The sequence below is a fragment of the Ambystoma mexicanum genome, chromosome 11 (assembly GCF_040938575.1).
Source record: "Ambystoma mexicanum isolate Mex_15411 chromosome 11, UKY_AmexF1_1, whole genome shotgun sequence".
Taxonomy (NCBI): domain Eukaryota; kingdom Metazoa; phylum Chordata; class Amphibia; order Caudata; family Ambystomatidae; genus Ambystoma; species Ambystoma mexicanum.
In genome coordinates this window covers 544,385,263-544,406,171 of record NC_090934.1, presented here as the reverse complement: position 1 = coordinate 544,406,171, position 20,909 = coordinate 544,385,263, and the positions used below count along the sequence as shown (strand labels likewise).

Sequence of the window (20,909 nt, the reverse complement as noted above, 5' to 3'; positions counted from 1 at the left end):
CCCATAAGAATACCTATACCTAAGATAATATGGGAAATTAGGTATCCATTAAGGAAACCATACCTACATCCAAGACAATATGAAGGCCATTTAAATGTGATTCCTGATGAAACAAAGAAACTGAATGACCAGGATGAATGGTGACATCATACAAAACTGAATCGACTCCATATATAGAAGATAACAAGACCAGAGAGGCAGATGATTTAAGAAGAATGAAGCAGCACTAAGGATAAGTGACATCTTGAGATCAAGATAAAGAGATTTATGCCATAGAGATGATGAAGATAGTTAGTTTAAACATGTACAAATGCAATGAAACGCAAGCAGCAAAGCAATCATGAATCTCGCCAAATGCTTATAGTAAATAGGTTGCGGCAAGCGCCAACATATACATATATATATACCTCATAGATACCTATGGACTGAATAAAGAATGAAGGTTCCACTACGTATATAGCAGTCTTGAGCAATGAGGAAGGCCTCAATTCAGTGTCGCAGTTACAAAAGCAATTGAATTAAACAAATTATATTTCAGCTAAGGAGGTGGATGAGCCAAAGAGCCAAGGTCTTATCAGAACTAAAATTGGCTGACATTAGATTCAATTAACGTGAAAGAACAGAAGCTCCTGTTCAAGAGGGTCAAGTGAAAACAAAAGAAATCAGAGGACTATTGGGGAATACAATCAAATACAAGAAAAAGGCTCAATTCGGGTTGTCCAGTCACGTGATGGAAGAAAGTTTGGCGCATGAGGAGATCAGACCTACGCACGGAAGCCAGACAATACCCATATTCCTTAAAAAATCTCAGAGAACAGTACAGACTCAAGGCCAACTTCAAACATTATTTGACACTGAAACATTGAGGTGATGAAGGAGTGTACTTTTAATTGGTGGGAAGCTGGTATCAAGACAAGCTCACCCGCACCTGGTTGTTCAGTCTGCATGCTGCTCACGTAGGTGGAAAGTTATTGATGGGGGTTAGAAGCCAAAGAATTGTAGAGGACCACGTAGTTGGGGTACTAGAATTTGTGTAGCCAATGGGACGTCATACATTTAGTGACGTTCATAGTGACCATTTCGAAAGGAGGGCTTAGCTGCCCCATCTAATGTTAAATATCCAATTATTTCTCTATGTTACTCTATACTGATATAACACCTATGTTTAGTTATTCACTTAGAGCCAATCCCGCTTTCCGATAGGTTTTAGAAGTTTGCCACGTAGGATGACGTTGGTAATGACACAGGTCAGCACATCAGCTATGACCAATTTAGGGTTTAAGAACCCAGCTCTTTTATGAAAAGATTGAGAGTTGAGTATTGAGCGATTGCTGATGTTCGTTGTTTTAGTTACTTACATTAAAACAGACAAACATTGTGCCAAGCTATTTGTGTCATCTGAATTATTGATGTTTGGTTAAAATCTGCATCCCCGTTCATCTCCAGATTATTGCTAATCATCTCAAAGGGCTGGAAGTCTCCAGTTCACTCGTGTCATGCCTTTTCTTTTCCGGATGTGTGCAACATGCATGTTCACTGCACTCCCAGTGTGGAATAGCATTGGTGTGGTATCTGCATGTGCTAATGTGTCTGTAATCCTTGGAGACGTCATGGGTGCACCACATTTTGCTGTATGTCTCTTGGTGTGTGCGTTGTGTCATGGCTCCCTTTCTCTGTTCTTGCAGCCTCTGTTGCCAGTAACCCCATGGCCCAGGACAACAACACTGTGTTATAGCTGCATCCCACCCACAGGATGCATGCACATAAGGAGGCAAATGGCAAATATGGAGGGACAGGTGGGGTCTGAGGAGGCACAGGAGAGGCAGCAGGCAGGGTATTCAGGGCCATCTAGCCCCCAAGTAATGACAGTAGCTCTGTCGGCTGCAGCTCATGTGCCTCCTCCGGCTCCACCTGTCCCCCCACCACTACTTTGTGTGTCCTCCAGCCAGCTGCATGTGGCCAGCTCCTCCTCCTCTTTGACTGTCTCATGCCCTTATTCCACTGTGAGACCTGCACCCCTTTTAGAGCTTGGGCCAGCATGCAAGGAATGTACTCTTCCTTCCACCATGCATGGAGTGCATCTGTGTTCTGGGACACCTACAGGAGAGGAGCCCAAACTGCCCATTGCGCTACCCGAACCATCTGTCTGGCTGCAGCACAGCCACCCATGGAGGCAATTGTGACCTCCCAGCGATGGCTTATACTGCACCTCCAGGGGCCAGCCGGATGTCACCATGGCTCTGGTTCTCACACCAGGAGGTGCCATTGTGAAATTCCACCAACTGTTGCTGCAAGAGGTGGAAAGGGATGCATTAAGGGTGGACTAGAGGGAGGTGAGAGAAGGAGACAGTTGCAGGAACAGAGGGCTTTGAGGGAGGAGACGGTAGTGCTGAGAGCCGAGTTGAGCGTGTACAGAGAGGAATTGAGGGCGATTAAGGATGCTCTCTGTGTCATCCTACAACATCCGTCACTGACACAGACAGCCCCTTCACCTCACAGGTCCTCTGCACTCTCAGACACCTTCACTTCTCCAACACCCAAGAGTGGCCACTCGAGACACACAGCAGGCCTCTCCTTCTCATTTTCTTGCATCTTGCAAAGCCAGTGGCCCCTGCATGAGGAGGTGGAAGTGGTATTTATGGGGGACAGTGATTCAGAGAGGTTAGAGGGTGACCTGTGATTTGTTTTAATTTACCGTGTTGTGTCCCTCGCATTCACTCTCCCTGAAAAGTTTCACTTTGCTTTGACACTTTGCCCTCTGACTACATCTGTGACTGGCACCATCTTTCATCATGTTTCATTTACCTGTATGTAATCACACAATCAAGTATGGATTCCCTGGCCATGTGCACCTTTTCCCTCATTATTTTGACCACTGTGATGTATTGTCCAATACAGAATATCATGTGCTATGTGTAATTCGTACTTATGTAGCTTGGGTGGGGAGACCCTGAACCTGCACATGGTCAAGGCATGGGATCCTTGCCATGGCATTGTGTGACCTTCACACTTGTGCCATGTATACTCATTCCCTGACATGTGCCTTTTCGCATGGCTTGTCTATGTCATTGTGTCACGATGCACATGTGCAACCACATGTATATCAGGTGTGTAGTCCTGTGACGGAGGCAGTGTGTCCACTGCACCAGTGATGTGAATGTCAGGTCATGTAGCTGCTGGAAGTGTCATTTCCAGGTACAGCCAATGAATACGTCCATACATTGAGTGCACATCATCTTGCAGAGCGTCCAAAACATGGAACAGACAGTACGCGCATCACCAACACATTTCTACATGGAAGGGTAATGCGCATGGTATTCCTGGGCGGTGTGTGGGGGTGGGTGGGCAGGAGGGTATTAGGTGCCATGCATTTATGTACGCAGAAGCCATGGCCTGCCTACATCCCGGAAAAACACTCTGACCTTGGATATTCGTGCTTTGTTGATAAGGTGAATGAGGCCTAGTTTCCTGCAACCTTGTGGGTTGTGGGTTGAAAGGCTCATCAGCAACAGTGAAGGACTCAGCATTTATTGTGGCCTACCTGAACTGATTACTGGAGAGGGAGTCTGACAATGAGTACATTGTTTTAATGTGTGTGGGGTGCATGAATCCTTCGGTAGATAACTATGTATATGGGTGCCATGTTCCGTCCTGCAAGTATTTTCCAACTAAGAGATTTGGAAGGGGTTTCTTGGACATCCAGCTGGTCCTCATTAGGATACCATCGCACTGCAGGTGGCAACATTATGAGTATGTGTGTACCAGTGTGTACCAAGATGTATGACTGTGTGCAGAGCTCCGTGCTTTCCTAGCCCTTGCGTCAGCTTTTGCCTATGTGTATTACAGCCTCAGCGTGGGACCCATGCAGAGGGCAAGGATGCAGACATAAGTCCATCCTTCAGGACCATCTGATATAACGACACTTCTTGACTAGCATGGCTGCGAGTTGTAGCAAGAGATGGGGTCTTACGTTCCTTTGGGTTCTGACTGTGCCTTCCCTCTCCTTGTTCCTAGATACATCGTTGGTGTGTTCAGAAGATGGAGAATATTAGTCCCTGAAATTATTTCGGGAAGTTACGTCCATTCACCTTCCATTTACAGGTCACTATTGATTATGCACAGTGACATGTATGGATTGATGTGACTGCATGCTGTGCTATGCACAGTGACCGATGGCCTTGTGCTACCTCTGTGATGCTATCTGTGTAATTTCTAATAAAGTGTACAGTCGGCCCAGGCACCATGAGCATGTCATGGTGATCGCTGCTCATCCTGGTGCCCTGGCAGTATGCTGGAAATGTTTTGCCTGCCTCACCTGCATGCTGAGTGGCCATGCATGGGTGGTGTGTGCAAGATCAACTGTGGGGAGGTGTGGCATTCCTTGGGAGACATGCAGGGTTCATGTTTTATTCTTCTAATAACTGATTTGTGGTGCTCTCAAACGGGTCAACTGTGGTATGTCGTATGCCAAATAATCATGATTCACTCATGTTCACATGTATGCAGGGTTGAACGTTGGCTGTCACGTTGAGTGGAGGGATGAAGGAGGTTAACATTTAGGGACAGATGTTGCCTGCAGTGGGCAGGTGTTGTGCTGTTCTTCCTCATGTTAGCGAAGTGGAGTTGTTGCCGCTCTGTGGTTGAACCTTTCAGGTCTGTCAACGTTGTTCCATGCAGTGCACTCTCCCCCTAATGTGTCATACCCGGCAGTGCAGGTATGCAGTGTGCATCAGCATTTTCGAAACGCCACCTACACACACTATCAGAGGACTCGATGCCAGCTATGATGTGCCATCATGAGTTGATTGACATGTGTGTTTGTGTTGTCACTTACTGACATTCTGCTTGATGGAGACTGCAGTTACACGGCACTTCTGTCATGAGTGCAGCCTCAAGATTGTTGTCTGTAGTGTTTCCTGTCCTGCCTGGCGATGGTCCTGTCGGTGAGTCCTGTCATGTAGACCCAAATTCCCCATTGTTGTCAATGGTGTTGTTCCCCATTGGGTGTAAGGTCATAGCTCCACTGCATTTTTCATGCTCACAGGTGTCGCCTCACAAGGTGTGCCTTCCTTGCAATTTCCCTTTGAGTTCCACATTCAGCTCACATGTGTGCAGACCCCCCCAAATCACCCAGTGAGGAGATGATGATGTGGATACATTCAGACTCTGTATTTGGTGGGACCAGGGCATTTGTTCTATGCCCTTTGACACTTCAGGAGGTTGGGGTCTGTCATGTTTGATGTGCAAGGTCCAGATACTCCCAGTGTTCCAGTCGCACAATGGGCACTTTCGGGTGGTGGAATGCTTGTTTTGATCACTCCATGGGGGCATTTTGTGACTCCTGCTCCTATTTACCCATGGTGACATGCCCGTTCAGACCCCATGCAGTGTACACCAATAGTTGGCCATGGGTGCATGTGACGTGATTGAGGGTCAGGCTCAGCCCGTGTGTAATGATACCACAACCATGCAATTTATGAATGCATATTTCCCCCATGTGCACTTTCAGTTGTGTCCCATTCAACCTTTGCCCCTGCTGCACATGTGCTTTGTGCGTGAGTGTGGTGTAGTGCTTTATTGCCATTGCCCGCTTACTGCCGATCAGAGGGTTGTTGATGTTCCTCCGGAGGATGGTGTAATCTCTGAATGACTACCCGCAAGTCAGGACAGGCAATGTGTGCCAGTGTGATGTCTTTGTTACGCGCTGGTGAGTTTTTGTACTCTGTTTGACTGCATTGTCATTGTGTCATGCGCTATTGGTCATTGTTGTGTGTACGGCATGCAGACGATTGGTAATGTGTGACATGTCTTGTGTCCTGCATGTGTGGGGCTGGCGGGTGTATGTGTGGACACTGATGCAGATCCTGGTTGTGCTGAGGGGTACATGTCTGTTTGTGTGCAATGGCCCTGCTGTTGTTCCCCATTCCTTCCATGTTCATCCTTTACAGACTTCTGGTGATGTGCCGCAATGGTGTGGCAGAATGGTTGTGTGTATGTGGCCATTGCATTTTCAATCAGTGTGAAGGTGTAGGTGTGGAGGCATGTATGTTTCCTATGTGTTGGCATGGCCACATATATGTTTACATGGGTGTCTCAGTCAGTTGACTGTGTGTTGCCAAGCCTAGCACTTGTCATTCTTTCTTCATGGACAGTGCCGTGTGTGTGGTCACTCTTCCTCTCAAGCTGCATGCATACCCATGTGAAGAAGCTGTTGACCAGCCGTTCCCTCACTCATGCTGCATTTGCACTGGTCTCCAACCGGATCAGCGGCCTCACGACTGACTGTGGCCTGAGGTCAGGTACTATTTCGGCTTATACACCTTTGTGTACTGCAATTTTATGAGGAAGCAAAAGGCATGTATGATGACACACACAACATGTGGCCTGTAGACGACCAGTTCACCCAAGTGATCTAGGCATCTGAATTGTTATTTCAGGAGTGCCTATAGACCACTCAATGATGCCCCTGCTGGCCCTGTGTGCCATATTGTACCTCTCCTGTTGCGTACTGGCGGCCCGCCTGTACAGTGTAATGCGGTATGGGCGCAATGTGTAACCGCCATCACCTGCATTTTGACGGACATGAATGGTGCAATTGTGCATTGTGTGTTTGTTCATGGGTAGTGTTAGATGGGTGGGAGTTGTCTTTGTATGGTGCAGTGACTTTGTACACCTGTTGAGATGGTCATGTGACTATGATCTTATGGGTGGATGTGCATCTGCGTGTGTGTGGTAGGATGTGGTGCATGCTTATGTACTTACCTATCAGGCACAAGTCCCTGTAGTGTCTAGCTTCCAACTGCGCACACAAGATGAAGCTATGGAAGGTGTGGCTGCCATGGATGGAGCCCGGTAAATTGGCATACACGTCCTTGAAAAGGCCACTGGCATCACAAACCTGTTGATTTATGTATTTATTTTGCAATTTATATAGCGCGCCGAACCTGGAGGCATCAGTTGCCTGTTGATATAGTGCCAACGGTTCCGGATAAATATATGCATCGGCCTGGGTGGGGGGGCAAGGGCTCCAATGCCCCTGAGAAATCAATTCCCCACGTAGAATCTGTGTACCACCTGTCTTAGTTCCTCCTGAGTCAAGGGCATGTGAACATGGTGTCGGCTGTGTGATATGATGCATGCCACTACCTGGTGCAGGGGGCGGGATTGCGTGGGTGATGCCTGCAGTGATGGCATTGGTCCTCTGGAAAAAGGCAGTGACAATAAAATGCAGGGTGTCCAGGGAAAAGGGTTCACATGTGCCCTGATGGCAAGTGAACACACAGTGGTAGGGTGAAAATCAGCCTCCCACTCCTGCAACCCCACTCCTGAATGTTAACATGTGGAGGGAATCAATACCTTTGGTATATATTTGTGTCTTCCATTCCAAAGAGGTTGACCCTGGTGCAGAAAAACCACTCCCTCCATCTCCTGCTCCTTGGCTGGAGTGTGGCGGTAGCAGCTGCGCCAGCATCGTGCATTCTTGCGCGTAGAGCAATATCGCTAAATCGCAGGGGTACATTTCCTTTGATGGAAGTCTTGGAGTGGTGCTGTGTGTCTTTATGACGGGTTGTGTTGCATCATGATGTGGTGCTAGTGTGCATCATCGCTGTATGGCTTGAGTTGCCGTTGGGTGGGTTTATGCAGTAGTTGAAGAAACGTGCAGGTCATCTTACTGTGAAAAGGGACGAGCTCATTTTAAAGGGACTTGCATATATACATGTCATTACTGTCAGGAGTGTGCTACCAACACTAATGTATGACAGGTTCCCAGCGCCCAGCTGGGTGCCAGAGTGCATTTCGTAGTGATGGGCCCTTTATGGGCATATTATTGTGAAATATGTATGTCACAAAGAAAAAAAGGCATTGCTATCCTTGATTGAAGAATACAAATTCAAGTGTTAGAGAAATGGCTGCCACCGCTGCAGTTCCACTTGAAAAGGACTTTGCACATTCCCCGCACCTGGAACAAACAGGCGTTAGGAATCGTATGAGTTTTCTTTTTTAAAGCAGACCCCACTTGTGAATATGGAAACTCTTTAGAATGTGCACATACACCTACTCATGCGCGCAAATGAATAAAGGGGATGAGAGCAGTGCATCTTATTGTTTGCACCCAAGAAAGTTTTGTAAATTTGGCCCTGCATCTTTCTCACTTTCAGGTGTGATCTTCTCTACCAGTGATGCCAGAGATTTTGCCATATGTGATTTCATAAGTAATGTCACCTGTGATGTCATCAGAGTGGTATAGTCTCCAGTGATGTCACCTCCAATAATATAAATGTCATAATGTTTAATTCCACCGGTGACGCCACCTGTGTTATCATCATTGTATTAATGGACTCCACAATTAGGGGCTTGGAGTTAAAGTGGCATAGCTTGCAAGTATTGTCACATTGTGGGGGGTTTGTTGCATTAATGCAGCAGCTTGACATTACTTCAACTAATGTTTGTTCACTGAATTTAAAGGGATTTATAGTGTGGTACTGTTTCAGCTAAACTGTCACTTAACTCATTTTTTTACTCTATTTTTAATGGTTTTGTAATTATAGCTCAAACCTATGACACAAGCATGTCCCCTGCGATGAGATCAGTGCGTTCATAAGCTGTGTAAGATGGATTTGGAGTAAAGGTTCAATTCTCCATAATGATGAGTCCCAAATAAGAATTCACTTTGCATTAATAAAGTTAAATCATGCTCAGCTCATAAGAATCCCCTTGAAGAGTTATAATCTGTGTAACAGGGTGTCATGTTTAAGAATGGTATACCTTACTATTTGCAGTCTATGAGCCAGTATGGTCAGTAGTTATTACAGCAGTATTAAACATGCACTCTTCTTTTTTGGACCTCAAGTAAATGTACCATATTTTTATAAGGTTTGTGAAGTTTCTTGATCATTCAACAAATAGGACAACAAGCAATATATTGCTCTCCTTTTTTGGGACTAAATTGGTGGTTCTTAAAATAAACATGGTTTTAAGGGGACAGGATAGGCAAAAACCGGGAAGGAAAGTCTAACAAACAAAACCCAAACGTTTTTTATTTTTATTTTTAAAAAATGTTCTGCTTGTTTTTTCATTATTGGGAAAAAACAAAACCTAGAACTTTTAATACAAAAACTCAGCTCACCCCAAAAAAAAAAAAAAAAACCAACACGTTATGCTCACTCACACATCTTCCTAGGCATCAAAGCGGTGACCTGTAATCATAACAGCTTGACGGTAGAAGAGGCATGCCGTGATAGACCCCTATGGAATTAGAGGAAGACGTGTTATAGATGACGAGACAATGAGGATATCCCTTCTTGACCAAGCAACAATGATGAAGCAGGTGCCAACACCTACAATGTTGCTGATGGTGCCCCCGATGACGGAGATGGCACAACAACTGCAGCAGGTGCATGACACTGTTTTCTTACACATGAACTTTGCGATGAAGATCAAGAGACTCTTGATGCTTACCACTTTCCCACAATTGACGCGCTCAACTAGAATATGTCAAGTCAAAAAACTGTCCCTAATCATCGTGATGCTCTGCAAACCTATGCATTGCCACCAATGAATGGCACGCAAGGCATTTCTCTTTGCTTCTGTGCCAGCGAAGAGACAATGTGAACCCCCAAAAAAGAGGCTTCTCTAACTCGCTCATTGGCTTCCCTTCCCGGATCCACCTATAAGTGTTTCTTTCCCAAAATGTGTACTTCACAAAGTTATCCAAAACCTCAATAGTGGTTTTGAAACTTTGAAAAATGTCATTGAAGGTTTACTAAGGATTCTGGAGCATCCATCAAACAGGATAAAATTGGACATATACATTTCTACTTTCCTTTTAACCTGAATGGTGGTTCTTAAAAGTGTAACTGGTGGGGCTGGGGTGAAACAAGTTTGGCAAGAACATGGCAGGAAAAGAATTATTCACCACAACATTTTCACATTTGTTTTGTTATTTTTCTTTTGGGTTAAGGAAAGGAGCTTCGAACATCAAAGAACAAACTTTACCAAGCCCCCACAAGAAAGAAAAATTAAACAAATTAGTGACACTGGATTTTGTGTGCCCTCCAACATTACACCTATTGCATGAAGCAGGTGCCACCAATAATAACACAGTGGTAACACTGGCGACAAAATAGTTATAACACCATGGCCTCTATATATCACGTTCCGAGTTAATGATAATGATAAGTTGTTTATATAGCGCCTTTAACCAAAGCACTTTACAGAGCACATATTAACATACAATTTCACCCAACCGAAATTGGTACTCATTTATCGACTTCGGAAGGATGAAAGGCTGAGTTGGCCTGGCCGGGATTCGAACCTGCGACCTGCTGATGAAGCTCAGATCGCAGCAGCGAGTGCTCAACCCGCCGAGCTATCTTACCGGCATGTTCATGACTTCCCACATCCGATGAATTTCAAGGGCTTTGTTGCATTATATTTGCTCAAATTAACTGCACCTTAACTTATGTTTTCAGTGAATTTCAAAAATGTTGTTATACCATAGTTTGTTTAAGGGCCACTAGCCGTGGCCTTTGACCGTGTCCACTGTACATATTCCCCCAACAACTTTCCTCGGGTCACACTAGCCACTTCGGCCTTGGCCACTCTACATGTTGCTCCAATAGGTTTCCTAAACTGACCCACTAGCCATGGCCTTTGGCCATGCCACACAATTAGTTTTATTTTTGGCACACTGGCCTTCGGCTGTGTCCTCTGTACATGTGTGCACTGTACATGTTCCCCAATAGCTTTCCTCGGGACCCACTCCTATGTTTCTTTTGAACACACTAGCCATGGCATCTGTAAACGCACCCAAATAACCATGTTTATCAGAAAAATAAATGCTCACCAAATCCAAAATTCTCCCCTGCCCTCCCAGACACCCACCAAGTAACCCCCCTCTGTCATGCTCTCCCACTCCCCTCAGGTCCTTTTTCCCTCCCTACTCATCTCCCATTCCCCCAAACACTCGTCATTTGATGTGATGCACTTTCATTCTATTATAACAGTGAAAACATTTGAGCTCTGAACTTGGTTCCTGGCACCCCCCAACTCACCAATTTCACAGAGTGTCCTCTTTCCTCTTCCCCACATCTACCCTAATGCCATTTCATCCTTTTTCCTCCTCAAATGGCATTTTATTCCACTTTTCGTTTTTGACTCACCATGGTTATTCATGTTATAACAGTGGTTATCTCTTGCATTTCTGATGCATTGTGGGACACATATATAGCTGTAATATTGGGAGAATGGGGCGGCCCGTTCCCCATCAAATATTTTAACAACTACTGGGAGGATTAACCCCAGTCTTCGTTTCCCGGAAATCGAGTCAATACTTCAAACCCGTTTTTTTGTACATTCTGTCCAGCGGTTTTTGCTGTGCGTTGCAGCGTAATTTTGACTTTTTCTCTACGGGGAAATGACTAGAAGTAGACAGAAACCAGCATTTTTTTGCTTTCTTAATAAGTTTTTAATTTTATAGCGAATCTTTCCCATCTGTCCCAAACTTTCCGGTAAGGTGTAGGGTGGTGCGGGGGTGGGAGGCAATGGCGTGACCATTTTCTTGTTTGCAAAATATCAGCCAAATCCGTCATGCAAGTCAAATGTTATTAGCAATTCAATTTTGGAGTTTTGTCTGTAACTTGATACTGAACTTCACTATGGCAAGTATGAGTCCCTTTGAGTTTGACTTAATAAGGCTGCTGGAGAATCCTGACCATGCAAGTAGACTGCTCTGACTTCTGGGACATCCAGCCATGGCTTGCCAACCAGCTGACTAGCACATTATGGGTGAAATAGGGTGTTTTTTCCAATAGAGAACTGGATTGTTATGCAGAGTTGGAGCGTGGCTATGGAGAGCGTGAGTGGTGGTATGGAGACATTGAGTGTTGGTATGAATAACTTGAGTGCTGCTGTGGAGGTTTAGCACATTAAAGGTAGAGCCAGATTGCTTGTAAGGGGAATTTGAGTGTTGATAGTAGAAATGGATTGTTGGTGTGACGTTGTGGAATGTTGGTACAGGAAGGAGGAAACTTACCAGGGAGGTGGTCGATTGTGGGTACTGACAGACTCTGTATCGGTAGATGAAACACTGCTATCGAGAAATGGAAAGATGGCATGGAGGGTGCTTGTGAAGGAATAGGGAGTTTGAGTGTTAGCACAGAGTGTTGAACAGGTGGTATAGAGAGTTGAAGTGTTGCTTAGGAGAGATGCTTTGGAGAGATGGACGAAGGTTTTGGAGAGTTAGAGTGTTTGCTCAGTGAGCTGGTACCTTGAAATTTAGAAATTGCTTGTCAGCATATAGTTTATTTAGAAAAATGACTTCAAATATTCTAAAGTTTATCCCGTACATGTTTATTAATCATCCATTGATGTAAGTGTTTTTTTTTAAGTAATATTAAGCCATTTGGGGTGATTTTGCATTAGCACGTGTGCAACTCTTCTTGATGACTTTTTAATTAACAATACATATTTAACAAATACATTGAACAAAGGCAAATGTTTAGAACACATGTATTATTTCATCATGCAATCATATAGAAGTGTTATAAGTATGGAATGGAGAGCTGTGTCTTGATATTTAGTGTTGAAGTGCCAGCTTGCTGAGCTGGCATGTTCATATGGGGCATCCCCCCCCAATTGGGGGATATTTCCACAGCTGAGTCCCATGTTTATGGTGTCACGAGACCAGTGGATGAGCATCTTGTTGGACTAGCAGAATGCCATGTAAGGATATCAGTGCCAGTGTAGGCCAGTATACCATAGAATGCTGGCCAGATAGCTGGAGTGTTGCTCCTAATTGCCTTGTGACTATGCAAGGGACATTACAATGGACACTCTGTTTTATATACGTCATTTTAGATGTGTTGCCTGTTAGTTGAAGTTGCACATGTATCTATAAACTCTCTCCACACCATATAGGATGTCTATTGACAATCTCCATCGAAGCTGGGGTACCCACAGGAAAAGCTCAGGACGCGCCGCTATGAAAGAAACGCGGTGCAGCGATGTATGTATATAGTCAATGGATAAGGGTCCTTACCGAGCACGGTGAGCGTAAGCAGAAGGTTTCCCGTCAGCTTCTTCCAGATCTTGAGGCATTTGTTCATTGGGTGGATTTCGTCAGTGGTTAAATGGCTCTCGCTCATCCGCACTTCCACTTGTTTAGGCATGTTGTTGGCACTACAGAAAAGGAATGATAGGGGCATACGTAAGTCAACACGGAATAAGCAATGAGGGCTGCGCAGCATTACAGATATGCGAGTTATGGGTTAGAATACATGGTCATGGCTTATCCTACATAAAAAGAAAACACTGTTATTCCTATTGCACGTTGTATGAGAGTGGTTCAGGACCCTAACATACAGGTCTTTCATAAAGTGACTACATGGTTCTCGTTTTATCAGTGTCACAACTGTCTGCAGAAAGTGCTTTAACCCACTTAGAAATGTAATGAACTGTATATTGAATAGCATAGGAGGAGTGAGATGGACCACCTTGATCTATCCTTGGGTCCCACGTTTAGTGCCGCTCATATAAACACCATAGTACCCCCTCCCCCCGTATCCCTAGCTTAACACTATCTTTCCAAGTACTGTCCCTTTCCAGACTCTTTCTCTGGTGTCCTTTACTTTAATTTCCTGTTCTTTTTTTTTTTCTCTGCTTCTACACGTAGGAGGCAGTTCCCGGCAAACACTGCCATTCGCATGGAAAAGGTTGCAGTTTTTGTTTCTTTTTTGGACTGTTCAGCTCACCAAAGTAATATATTTAAAATACCGACAAACAGAAACCAGTTTTAGGGGCATGGTGATCATCAACATTAAAGTTTGATCAATCAGTTACAGTGACTACCTCTAATGATAAATCACTTATTGTTCTTACGGCTCCAAGCCACATCGATGGGTCTCACTCTAAAGGACCTTTCACCTCCACAAAGCACCCAGGTGCTCCAAAAGCTCTGGTTGGTTCACAGCTCCATCACACTTCTAACCCAAGAAAGCCAGATAGCTGGACCAGCCTTAAGAAATGCCACCACCACTTCTAACTTCAAGGATACTATACAGTGATCTTTCCAGTAAAGAAACAGCAAACCCCCCATAGGAATGTCCAAAGTTAACGTTGCCCATCAATAATACAATGAAAATAAGACTTCTGGGGAAACTCAAAACTTCCCCCACTGTGACCAGTGGAATGAATTGATCCAACCCTATAAGAACATTTATCAATCCTGTTAAAATGCTTCATGTATGATCCACCCCATCACCACGCATGCCCTAAGGAAAGGGGGTCAAGATGGCGCCTTTCCTGGTTACATCTTCCCCAGCAAACTTCCCCAAAAAATGGGCTGATTGGATAGCCCCACTCATCACATGCAAGCATTCAAAAGAACTGCTACAAGCCACCCTCAAAACAGGGGATCATCATACAGATCATAGAAAACCTATACCATGACCCAAAATACACGGCAGCACCATTTTAAAACGTATAACCATCTAGGAAATCCTAAAGAAGTCCATGATCGATGAACTACAAATGGTGACAGGTCAAATATAACATAATGGGCCTCATTACAAGTAGGCGGTAAGGCAACAACAGCGCTGGTATCACGAACGGCACCGTTGCTACCGAAACGCCATACTAGGAGTTGTGCTCGTGGGTGCCCTTGCAGCCACCAGGTCTGACCTGGGGGCCGTACCGGCACCCGTGAGCAGAACATGATAGTATCATCGGTACCATTACAAATGGTACCGGTGCTACCACCCTCCCCATTCCCATTGAGCCCTATGTGGCTCAAATGGGAAAGGGGATGTACTGGGCCCGGCACCCGCGAAACGGCAATTACCGGGTCCGGCTGAGCCGGAATTGCCCGGTAATTGCCCATTTGCGGGTGCTGGACCTGGATGAGAGTTTGGAGGTAGCCTTGTCAGTAAAACCTGCAAGGCTACCTCCAGCCTCGTAATGAGGCCCAATGACTATGTTAAAAATTAGTAAATTAAAAGCAGACAAACAAAAAACAAAATGAAGACTTCAGTTGTTCAGGGTGATTGGTGGAAGGATAGGGTTTCTCGCAGAAGAAGGATTATGAGGGATAATCCCTACATTAACTCAGTATCAACAGCTCATTTTTAAGGCAAATTTTAGGGAATTAACAAAAGTTGATATTATTAATTCATTTTCAATTTAATGAAGAGGACGTCACGATTTAGCAATTTGTACATCGTATTTAATAGGATGACATTATTTTGTATTCTTTTCCTTAATTGTTCTCCACCATGACCAACTGCTCACTACACCTTAAGATGTGCCCGTCCTGACTGAATACTGCTCAGTCACTCCAAGGATGTTCACTGTCTCTTTTTCCTTTCAACCATCTTCATCCACTCAAGACCTATGAACATGAGTTCTTATAGCAAAACACTCAGCTCTACCTTCACACAGCCTTTGAAATCTCCTATACTACCCCAATATATAATGCTTACTTTTTTTTTTTTTTTTTTTTGATTTGGTTGAAACAAATCAACCTTTCAAGATGTTACAAAAGAAATAGGAGAAACACAACAATAAATATTATACAAAGTAAAATACAATGGAGATAAAAATTGTTATGACAAAGACATGGTATAAAAACAACAAGATACGACAACTAGTCGTATTTAGAAAAGATAAGTTAACAATTTACCACGCACATAGACCAAGTTAAGACATAGTAAAAAGAAAGTGCACTCATTGGTTCATAGCATAAATGTCAAGACACGATAGCAAGAGGCTGGAGGGTAGATTATCACTGAGTTTAACCATCTGAATTTGTCAGGGACAAGCTTTCAATAAATTTAACAACTGCAGTTTGAATAGGCAGGTACGTAGAGTTCAGAATGGTAAGCCATGATGCTTCATAGTCTAGGAAACCTAAATGGCGGCAATGTCGACCCAAGAACTTGAGTCTATGAAGAGTGAGAGCAGGACACTCAATGATAAGATGCTCCAAAGTCTCAGGTTGACAATTGTTCTTACAAAAGCGACAAAAGTTATCACGATCTGTTATTTGCTTGCGTCTGTGAAGAATGGCTTTAGTTGGCCAAATGTTAAAACGTAGACGCATGATTGCAGAGCGAATATTGACTGCTGGGGCTTTGACTAGATAAGGATGGGGTGTTCTCATCTTTTTTGGAGGAAAGCGGGAAACATTACCATCACAATAGGATAAACACAATTCATTTGTCTTAATCCAGTCAAATTCATATAGCTGACGTTTAGCTTTATCCGGATTGTTAATTAATGTATCAAGGGAGATATCAGCACTACTCAATGCAGAGTAGGCAGTAGTCGCCCAAGAGGCAAAAAATGTTTGTGTAGTACGAAACATATGAAGAGCAAGTTCTGAAAGTAGAGTCTGATCCCTGGATGCAAGAAGGCATTTTCTGAAAAGCGCACACAGACGCCAGATGTATTGGGTTTCGAGTGAGATTAGGCCTAGTTCATATCTGATCCACGAAATGGGGATACAGGCTGGTAATTGTAGTATCTTTTTCCAAAACTGGCTTTCCCATTTGTGGAAGACAAATTTAGACTGACATGTAAAAGTTTCAAGCCCATACAATATTGACGGCACTGCTTTCTGATTCCAGTAAGCAAGGGCCGGAATGATGGAAAATTTGCCATATCTAGACATAATCACACTAGCTTTTGACGCGGCCGTTGTCACCTTTTTCAGAATCCCGTCCACTTGAGCATTGAAGGACCCACGCAATTCAAATGACACACCTAAGTAGGTGTATTGCGGCACAATCAACAATTGTGCCTGATTAATGTACCAGTTGAATGATTTATTTCTTTTGGTTGGTTGATACAGCATTATCTGAGATTTATTGGAGTTAATTTTTAATTCATTGCGAATCATATAAGATTCAAAAGCAGTCAGCAGTTTCTGCAAGCCAATTTGAGTTTTGGATAACAGTACCATGTCGTCAGCATACATTAGGGTTTGTACCTGACGATGATTAATTTTAGGAGAATCTGAATCAAGATTTTGAAATATGAAAGCTATATCATGGATAAAATAATTAAAAACAGATGATGCCAAAAGACAGCCCTGTTTAAGGCCACGAGCCGTAGGTATGGAGGTGGACAAAGCTCCATCAAGGGTTAATCGTACATAAATACACGTCTCAGAGTGGAGATGCTTACATCCCTTTGCATTCTGGTACTTGCAGTTCTACATTTGCAAAAGGAAAATAACCCTACAAGTACATTACAATTGTTTAAAATGCTACAAGCTTATAATCAGAACTTGCAGAAAGTCACGTGCACGTTCTGCCTTTTTTTGTTTAAATAATTGGCAAGATTCCGATGGGAAACCTTAGGTGAGGAAAGTGGGCAGTAGTTTATGATCATCACCAAGTTGATTGGACTTCAGAATTTCACCCCCCCCACCTCCCAGCACATATCTTCCATGCAGATGTACCGCCAATCAAGTACATTTGACACGAGGGGACAGAACATCCCCATTTACTGGAAGGGTCTGGCAAGTCCTCTGGTGCCACTTACTGTACCTTTACCGTGTGCTTTGTTTTTATCTAAGTGAATTGCTTTGTGGTAATTCACTTTGCCAAAATAACTTTGTGGTGAAGTAAACATATATATGTATTAATGGGTAAGGGGAATTGGGGGGGTTGGAATGGTGTGGGGCAGAGGTTGGAACTTGAAAATAGTCATAAGGGGGAACCCAAAGAAAAATAAAAAACAAAACAAAAAACCACCAAGTTATTTTGTCGGAGTGTACCACACAGTAATTCACTTTGATTAAACGTAGAACCGTCTTTACCCATTCCATATGCTAATTAGGCCCCCACTTATTTTTTGAGACCCCTCCGTCAGTGGGCACAGCTTTACCATAACCCCCTCCAACCATTAGCAGGAGAGAAACCAATAAGATGATCTAGTTAGTAGCCCACACAACTCCTATGCACTTCTAAACACATCAGGAGTCCATCAGGCAACCACAGCATGATGCAACCTGCAGGGTCGGATTGGGTCGTCGGCCCATCGGCCCGTGGCCGATGCAAAATCATGGCTTGGGACCTGTGGGCCGGTTCCTGAAGACCATGTGGGCCGGTTTCGGCAAAGGCATGGGCTTCATTGTGAAGCCTTCACACTTCAGGAACCAGCCCCCGGTGCTGGCCTGCTTTAGTGTGGCGTCCTCCCTCAGCCCACAGGTCTGGCATCCGGCGACAGCATGGCTGGCGCCTGCCAGGCCACTTCTGATTGCGAATTGTAACACTTAGTTACACCTATCCCCACCCACCCTGTCTGGGTTGCCGGGCTTGGCCTCGCAGTGCGCACACGGCAGTACAGTCCATTTGCAAGTTGGCTAGTTCCTTTCAACTTTGCAGGTGCCAAGTTACAACATCAAATTGATACACTTACAAAGTTGAAAGTAACTTTGTCTGAGTGCCCTGGGGCTGGGAACTGGGAAATGACAGCGACTGTGAGCCAATGCAATGCAGAACTGTGCGCCTTCAGCATGAAGAGGTCAGGTCAATCCCGTGACCTCTCTCGTCAGGGTATTGCTTGGCCTGGGCATTTTGGGTACACACACAGAGGTAGCAGCAGACTGCAGCAGTAGCACGCCCGCTCTCCACCGCCACCTTCGGCACCTCATGTGGCTCAGCCTCAGGCCGCCCTCAGCAGCAGCCAGAAGGGAGTGTGCAGCAGCCAGCACAGCCAGCAGTGGAGGAGAGGAGCCGTCGTCGGCATGGTCAAGGACCGGTATCGTCATGCCCCCCCACCCTGTTGCGCTTTCATTCAAGGACCCCCAGGTGTGAGTTCATCGTTCTTCAGAAACGTTCTAATCCAGTTTTGCTTGTAGACAATGATTTTTTATAGTATTCTATTGGGATGATGAATACAACATTTTGTATTATGTCTCTTCAGTTAATTACATAATATTATGCCGTTTAACACGTCTTTCAATGTTTCAGCTTGTTGTTTGGCTCTTTGGGCCAAGCCAGACATCCGGCTTGGATCTGGCACGACTCTCCATTTAATTTTATTGGCTTGCCCACCTAAGTGCTAATGTGCATTGCGGTGGGGGTATGGCGACCCAACTACGGGGACTGCTGGGACTTGTAGTCCGCTTTAACTCACTAAGGAGACATGTGAAGTGGCTGCAGGCCTTCTCGCACGATCCCTTTTGACTACTGTTTCATTGTGCAGTTTTTTGCTGTGTGACATGTGGCCACTGGCCAGGCATTGGGCACCCTTTCAGAGGGCCTTTTGTTTGCAACTGCCAACAGGTTCAATGCAAGCTGGACAGTAAAGGATCACATGCGCGCAGTCCGCGCACGCACATTTCCTTCAGTGAAGGATTAGTCCATCACTCGCCCTCTGTTCTTCAAGCCACAGCCCTCCAAGTCTTGGTCTGTGCTGTCCAACTAGTCTGCTGCTCCTAACCCTACTGAGAAGCAGTGTGCTTTACCAATTAACACACATATAAGAGCCGGTGGGAAGACTGTACATTATTGTCTTCTGCAGCGCCAAGAAACGTCTGCGCTTCACACATGAATAAAGCTATCGGAGTCAGCGGGAGGGATTCACAACATTGTCGGCTGCAGCCCCTAGAAGCAGGTGTGCTTTCCAAATGAATAACAGAATGCACATGTGGCATCACCACAGCGAGCAGAGATGTGCATTGGTGCTTTACAAATGGATACACATTTCAGTCCCACTGGGAAGAGATATGCATTATTATTCTCTGCTACAGCGCCACGAAGCGCCACGAAGCGTGTGCGCTTTTACCAACTGACATCCATATTACTCCCAGTCCCAGCGAGTCTGAGCAGGAAAGAGATACACTTTAGTGTCTGCTATGGCGCCAAGAAGCGGTTTGCTTTCACAAATGAATACACATTTTAGAGCTAGAGCGAAGAGATGTCAATTATTGCCTGCTGTAGTGTCAAGAAGCGCGTTGCATTAACCATTAAAAATATATTACATTATTGCCTGGTTCAGCGCCAAGAAGCGTGTGCACTTTACACATGAATAAACATGTATTCTGTGGGAAGATAGGTACATTAGGCACAGCACGACTTGCAGCCCTGGCCCTTGCAGCTCATAGCGCTTTTGGGAGCATGCATGGCAGCAGGTCTCGGGATGGACCGTAGATGGGGTGCTGTTGATTACTGAAGGTTCCCGGCTTCTGCAGTGATATAGCATCAGGCAGGGTGCAATGCACGCCCCCACCTCCCTTACCTTGTACGTGCTGGCCGGGCCGCCTCCTTCACGAGGTACGTACACAGCATGCCCTATTGATGACCAGTGAGAGCACCACTCCAAGCACACACAGGAATTACGTCCTGCTTATTTATCCCAGCTTTGTGGTATGGAGACGAAGGGACGATTTTGGGGTTTCAGTGTGTTTGCAATGTAACAAGTTTTGCTCTGCATCTAGAGCTTGGATCCGGCTCAGGTTCCGCAAAAAGACGTTATTGCTCGTCTACCCTGTGGGCATGTTTTAAAGCCTGCCCGTGCTTATGTTGGTTGATATGTTGGACCGCTTACGTTTTATGTGCATCATGGCACACCTTGCATGGTAGTGCTCACTCCTTAATGCTTTATGACGATTTGGTCTGTATGTGAGTATTGGTTCTCTGAATGGATTCTCTGTTGGTTGGTTGGTTGGTTTCATCTTGGTATTGGTGCGAGGACTTTTTGATTGTTTTAGGAAAGGAGGTGTGTGGTGTTCTGTGACCTTGCTATGTTGTACCAACAGTGGCTGACATGCGGGGTATTTGTGGAATGCTGAGTGTGGTATGTGATACCTGAGTGAGTTGATGGTTGGGATCAGAGAGGATGGGATCATGCAAAAGGTGCTTGCCTTTGAGACTCTTGTCTAACTACCTGTGTATGCCCTGGCT

The 20,909-nt window shown here is 44.9% G+C and overlaps 1 protein-coding gene across 1 annotated transcript in view; it reads right to left on the bottom strand.

Annotated features, from left to right (window-relative positions):
* Window positions 1-20,909, bottom strand: part of SLC1A2 (solute carrier family 1 member 2) — a 405,944-nt gene that overhangs the window by 110,255 nt on the left and 274,780 nt on the right. Inside the window, exon 2 of the mRNA XM_069623362.1 lies at window positions 13,040-13,179. Within this exon, the coding sequence (XP_069479463.1) occupies window positions 13,040-13,179 (140 nt within the window). The remainder of the gene's footprint in view (window positions 1-13,039; window positions 13,180-20,909) is intronic.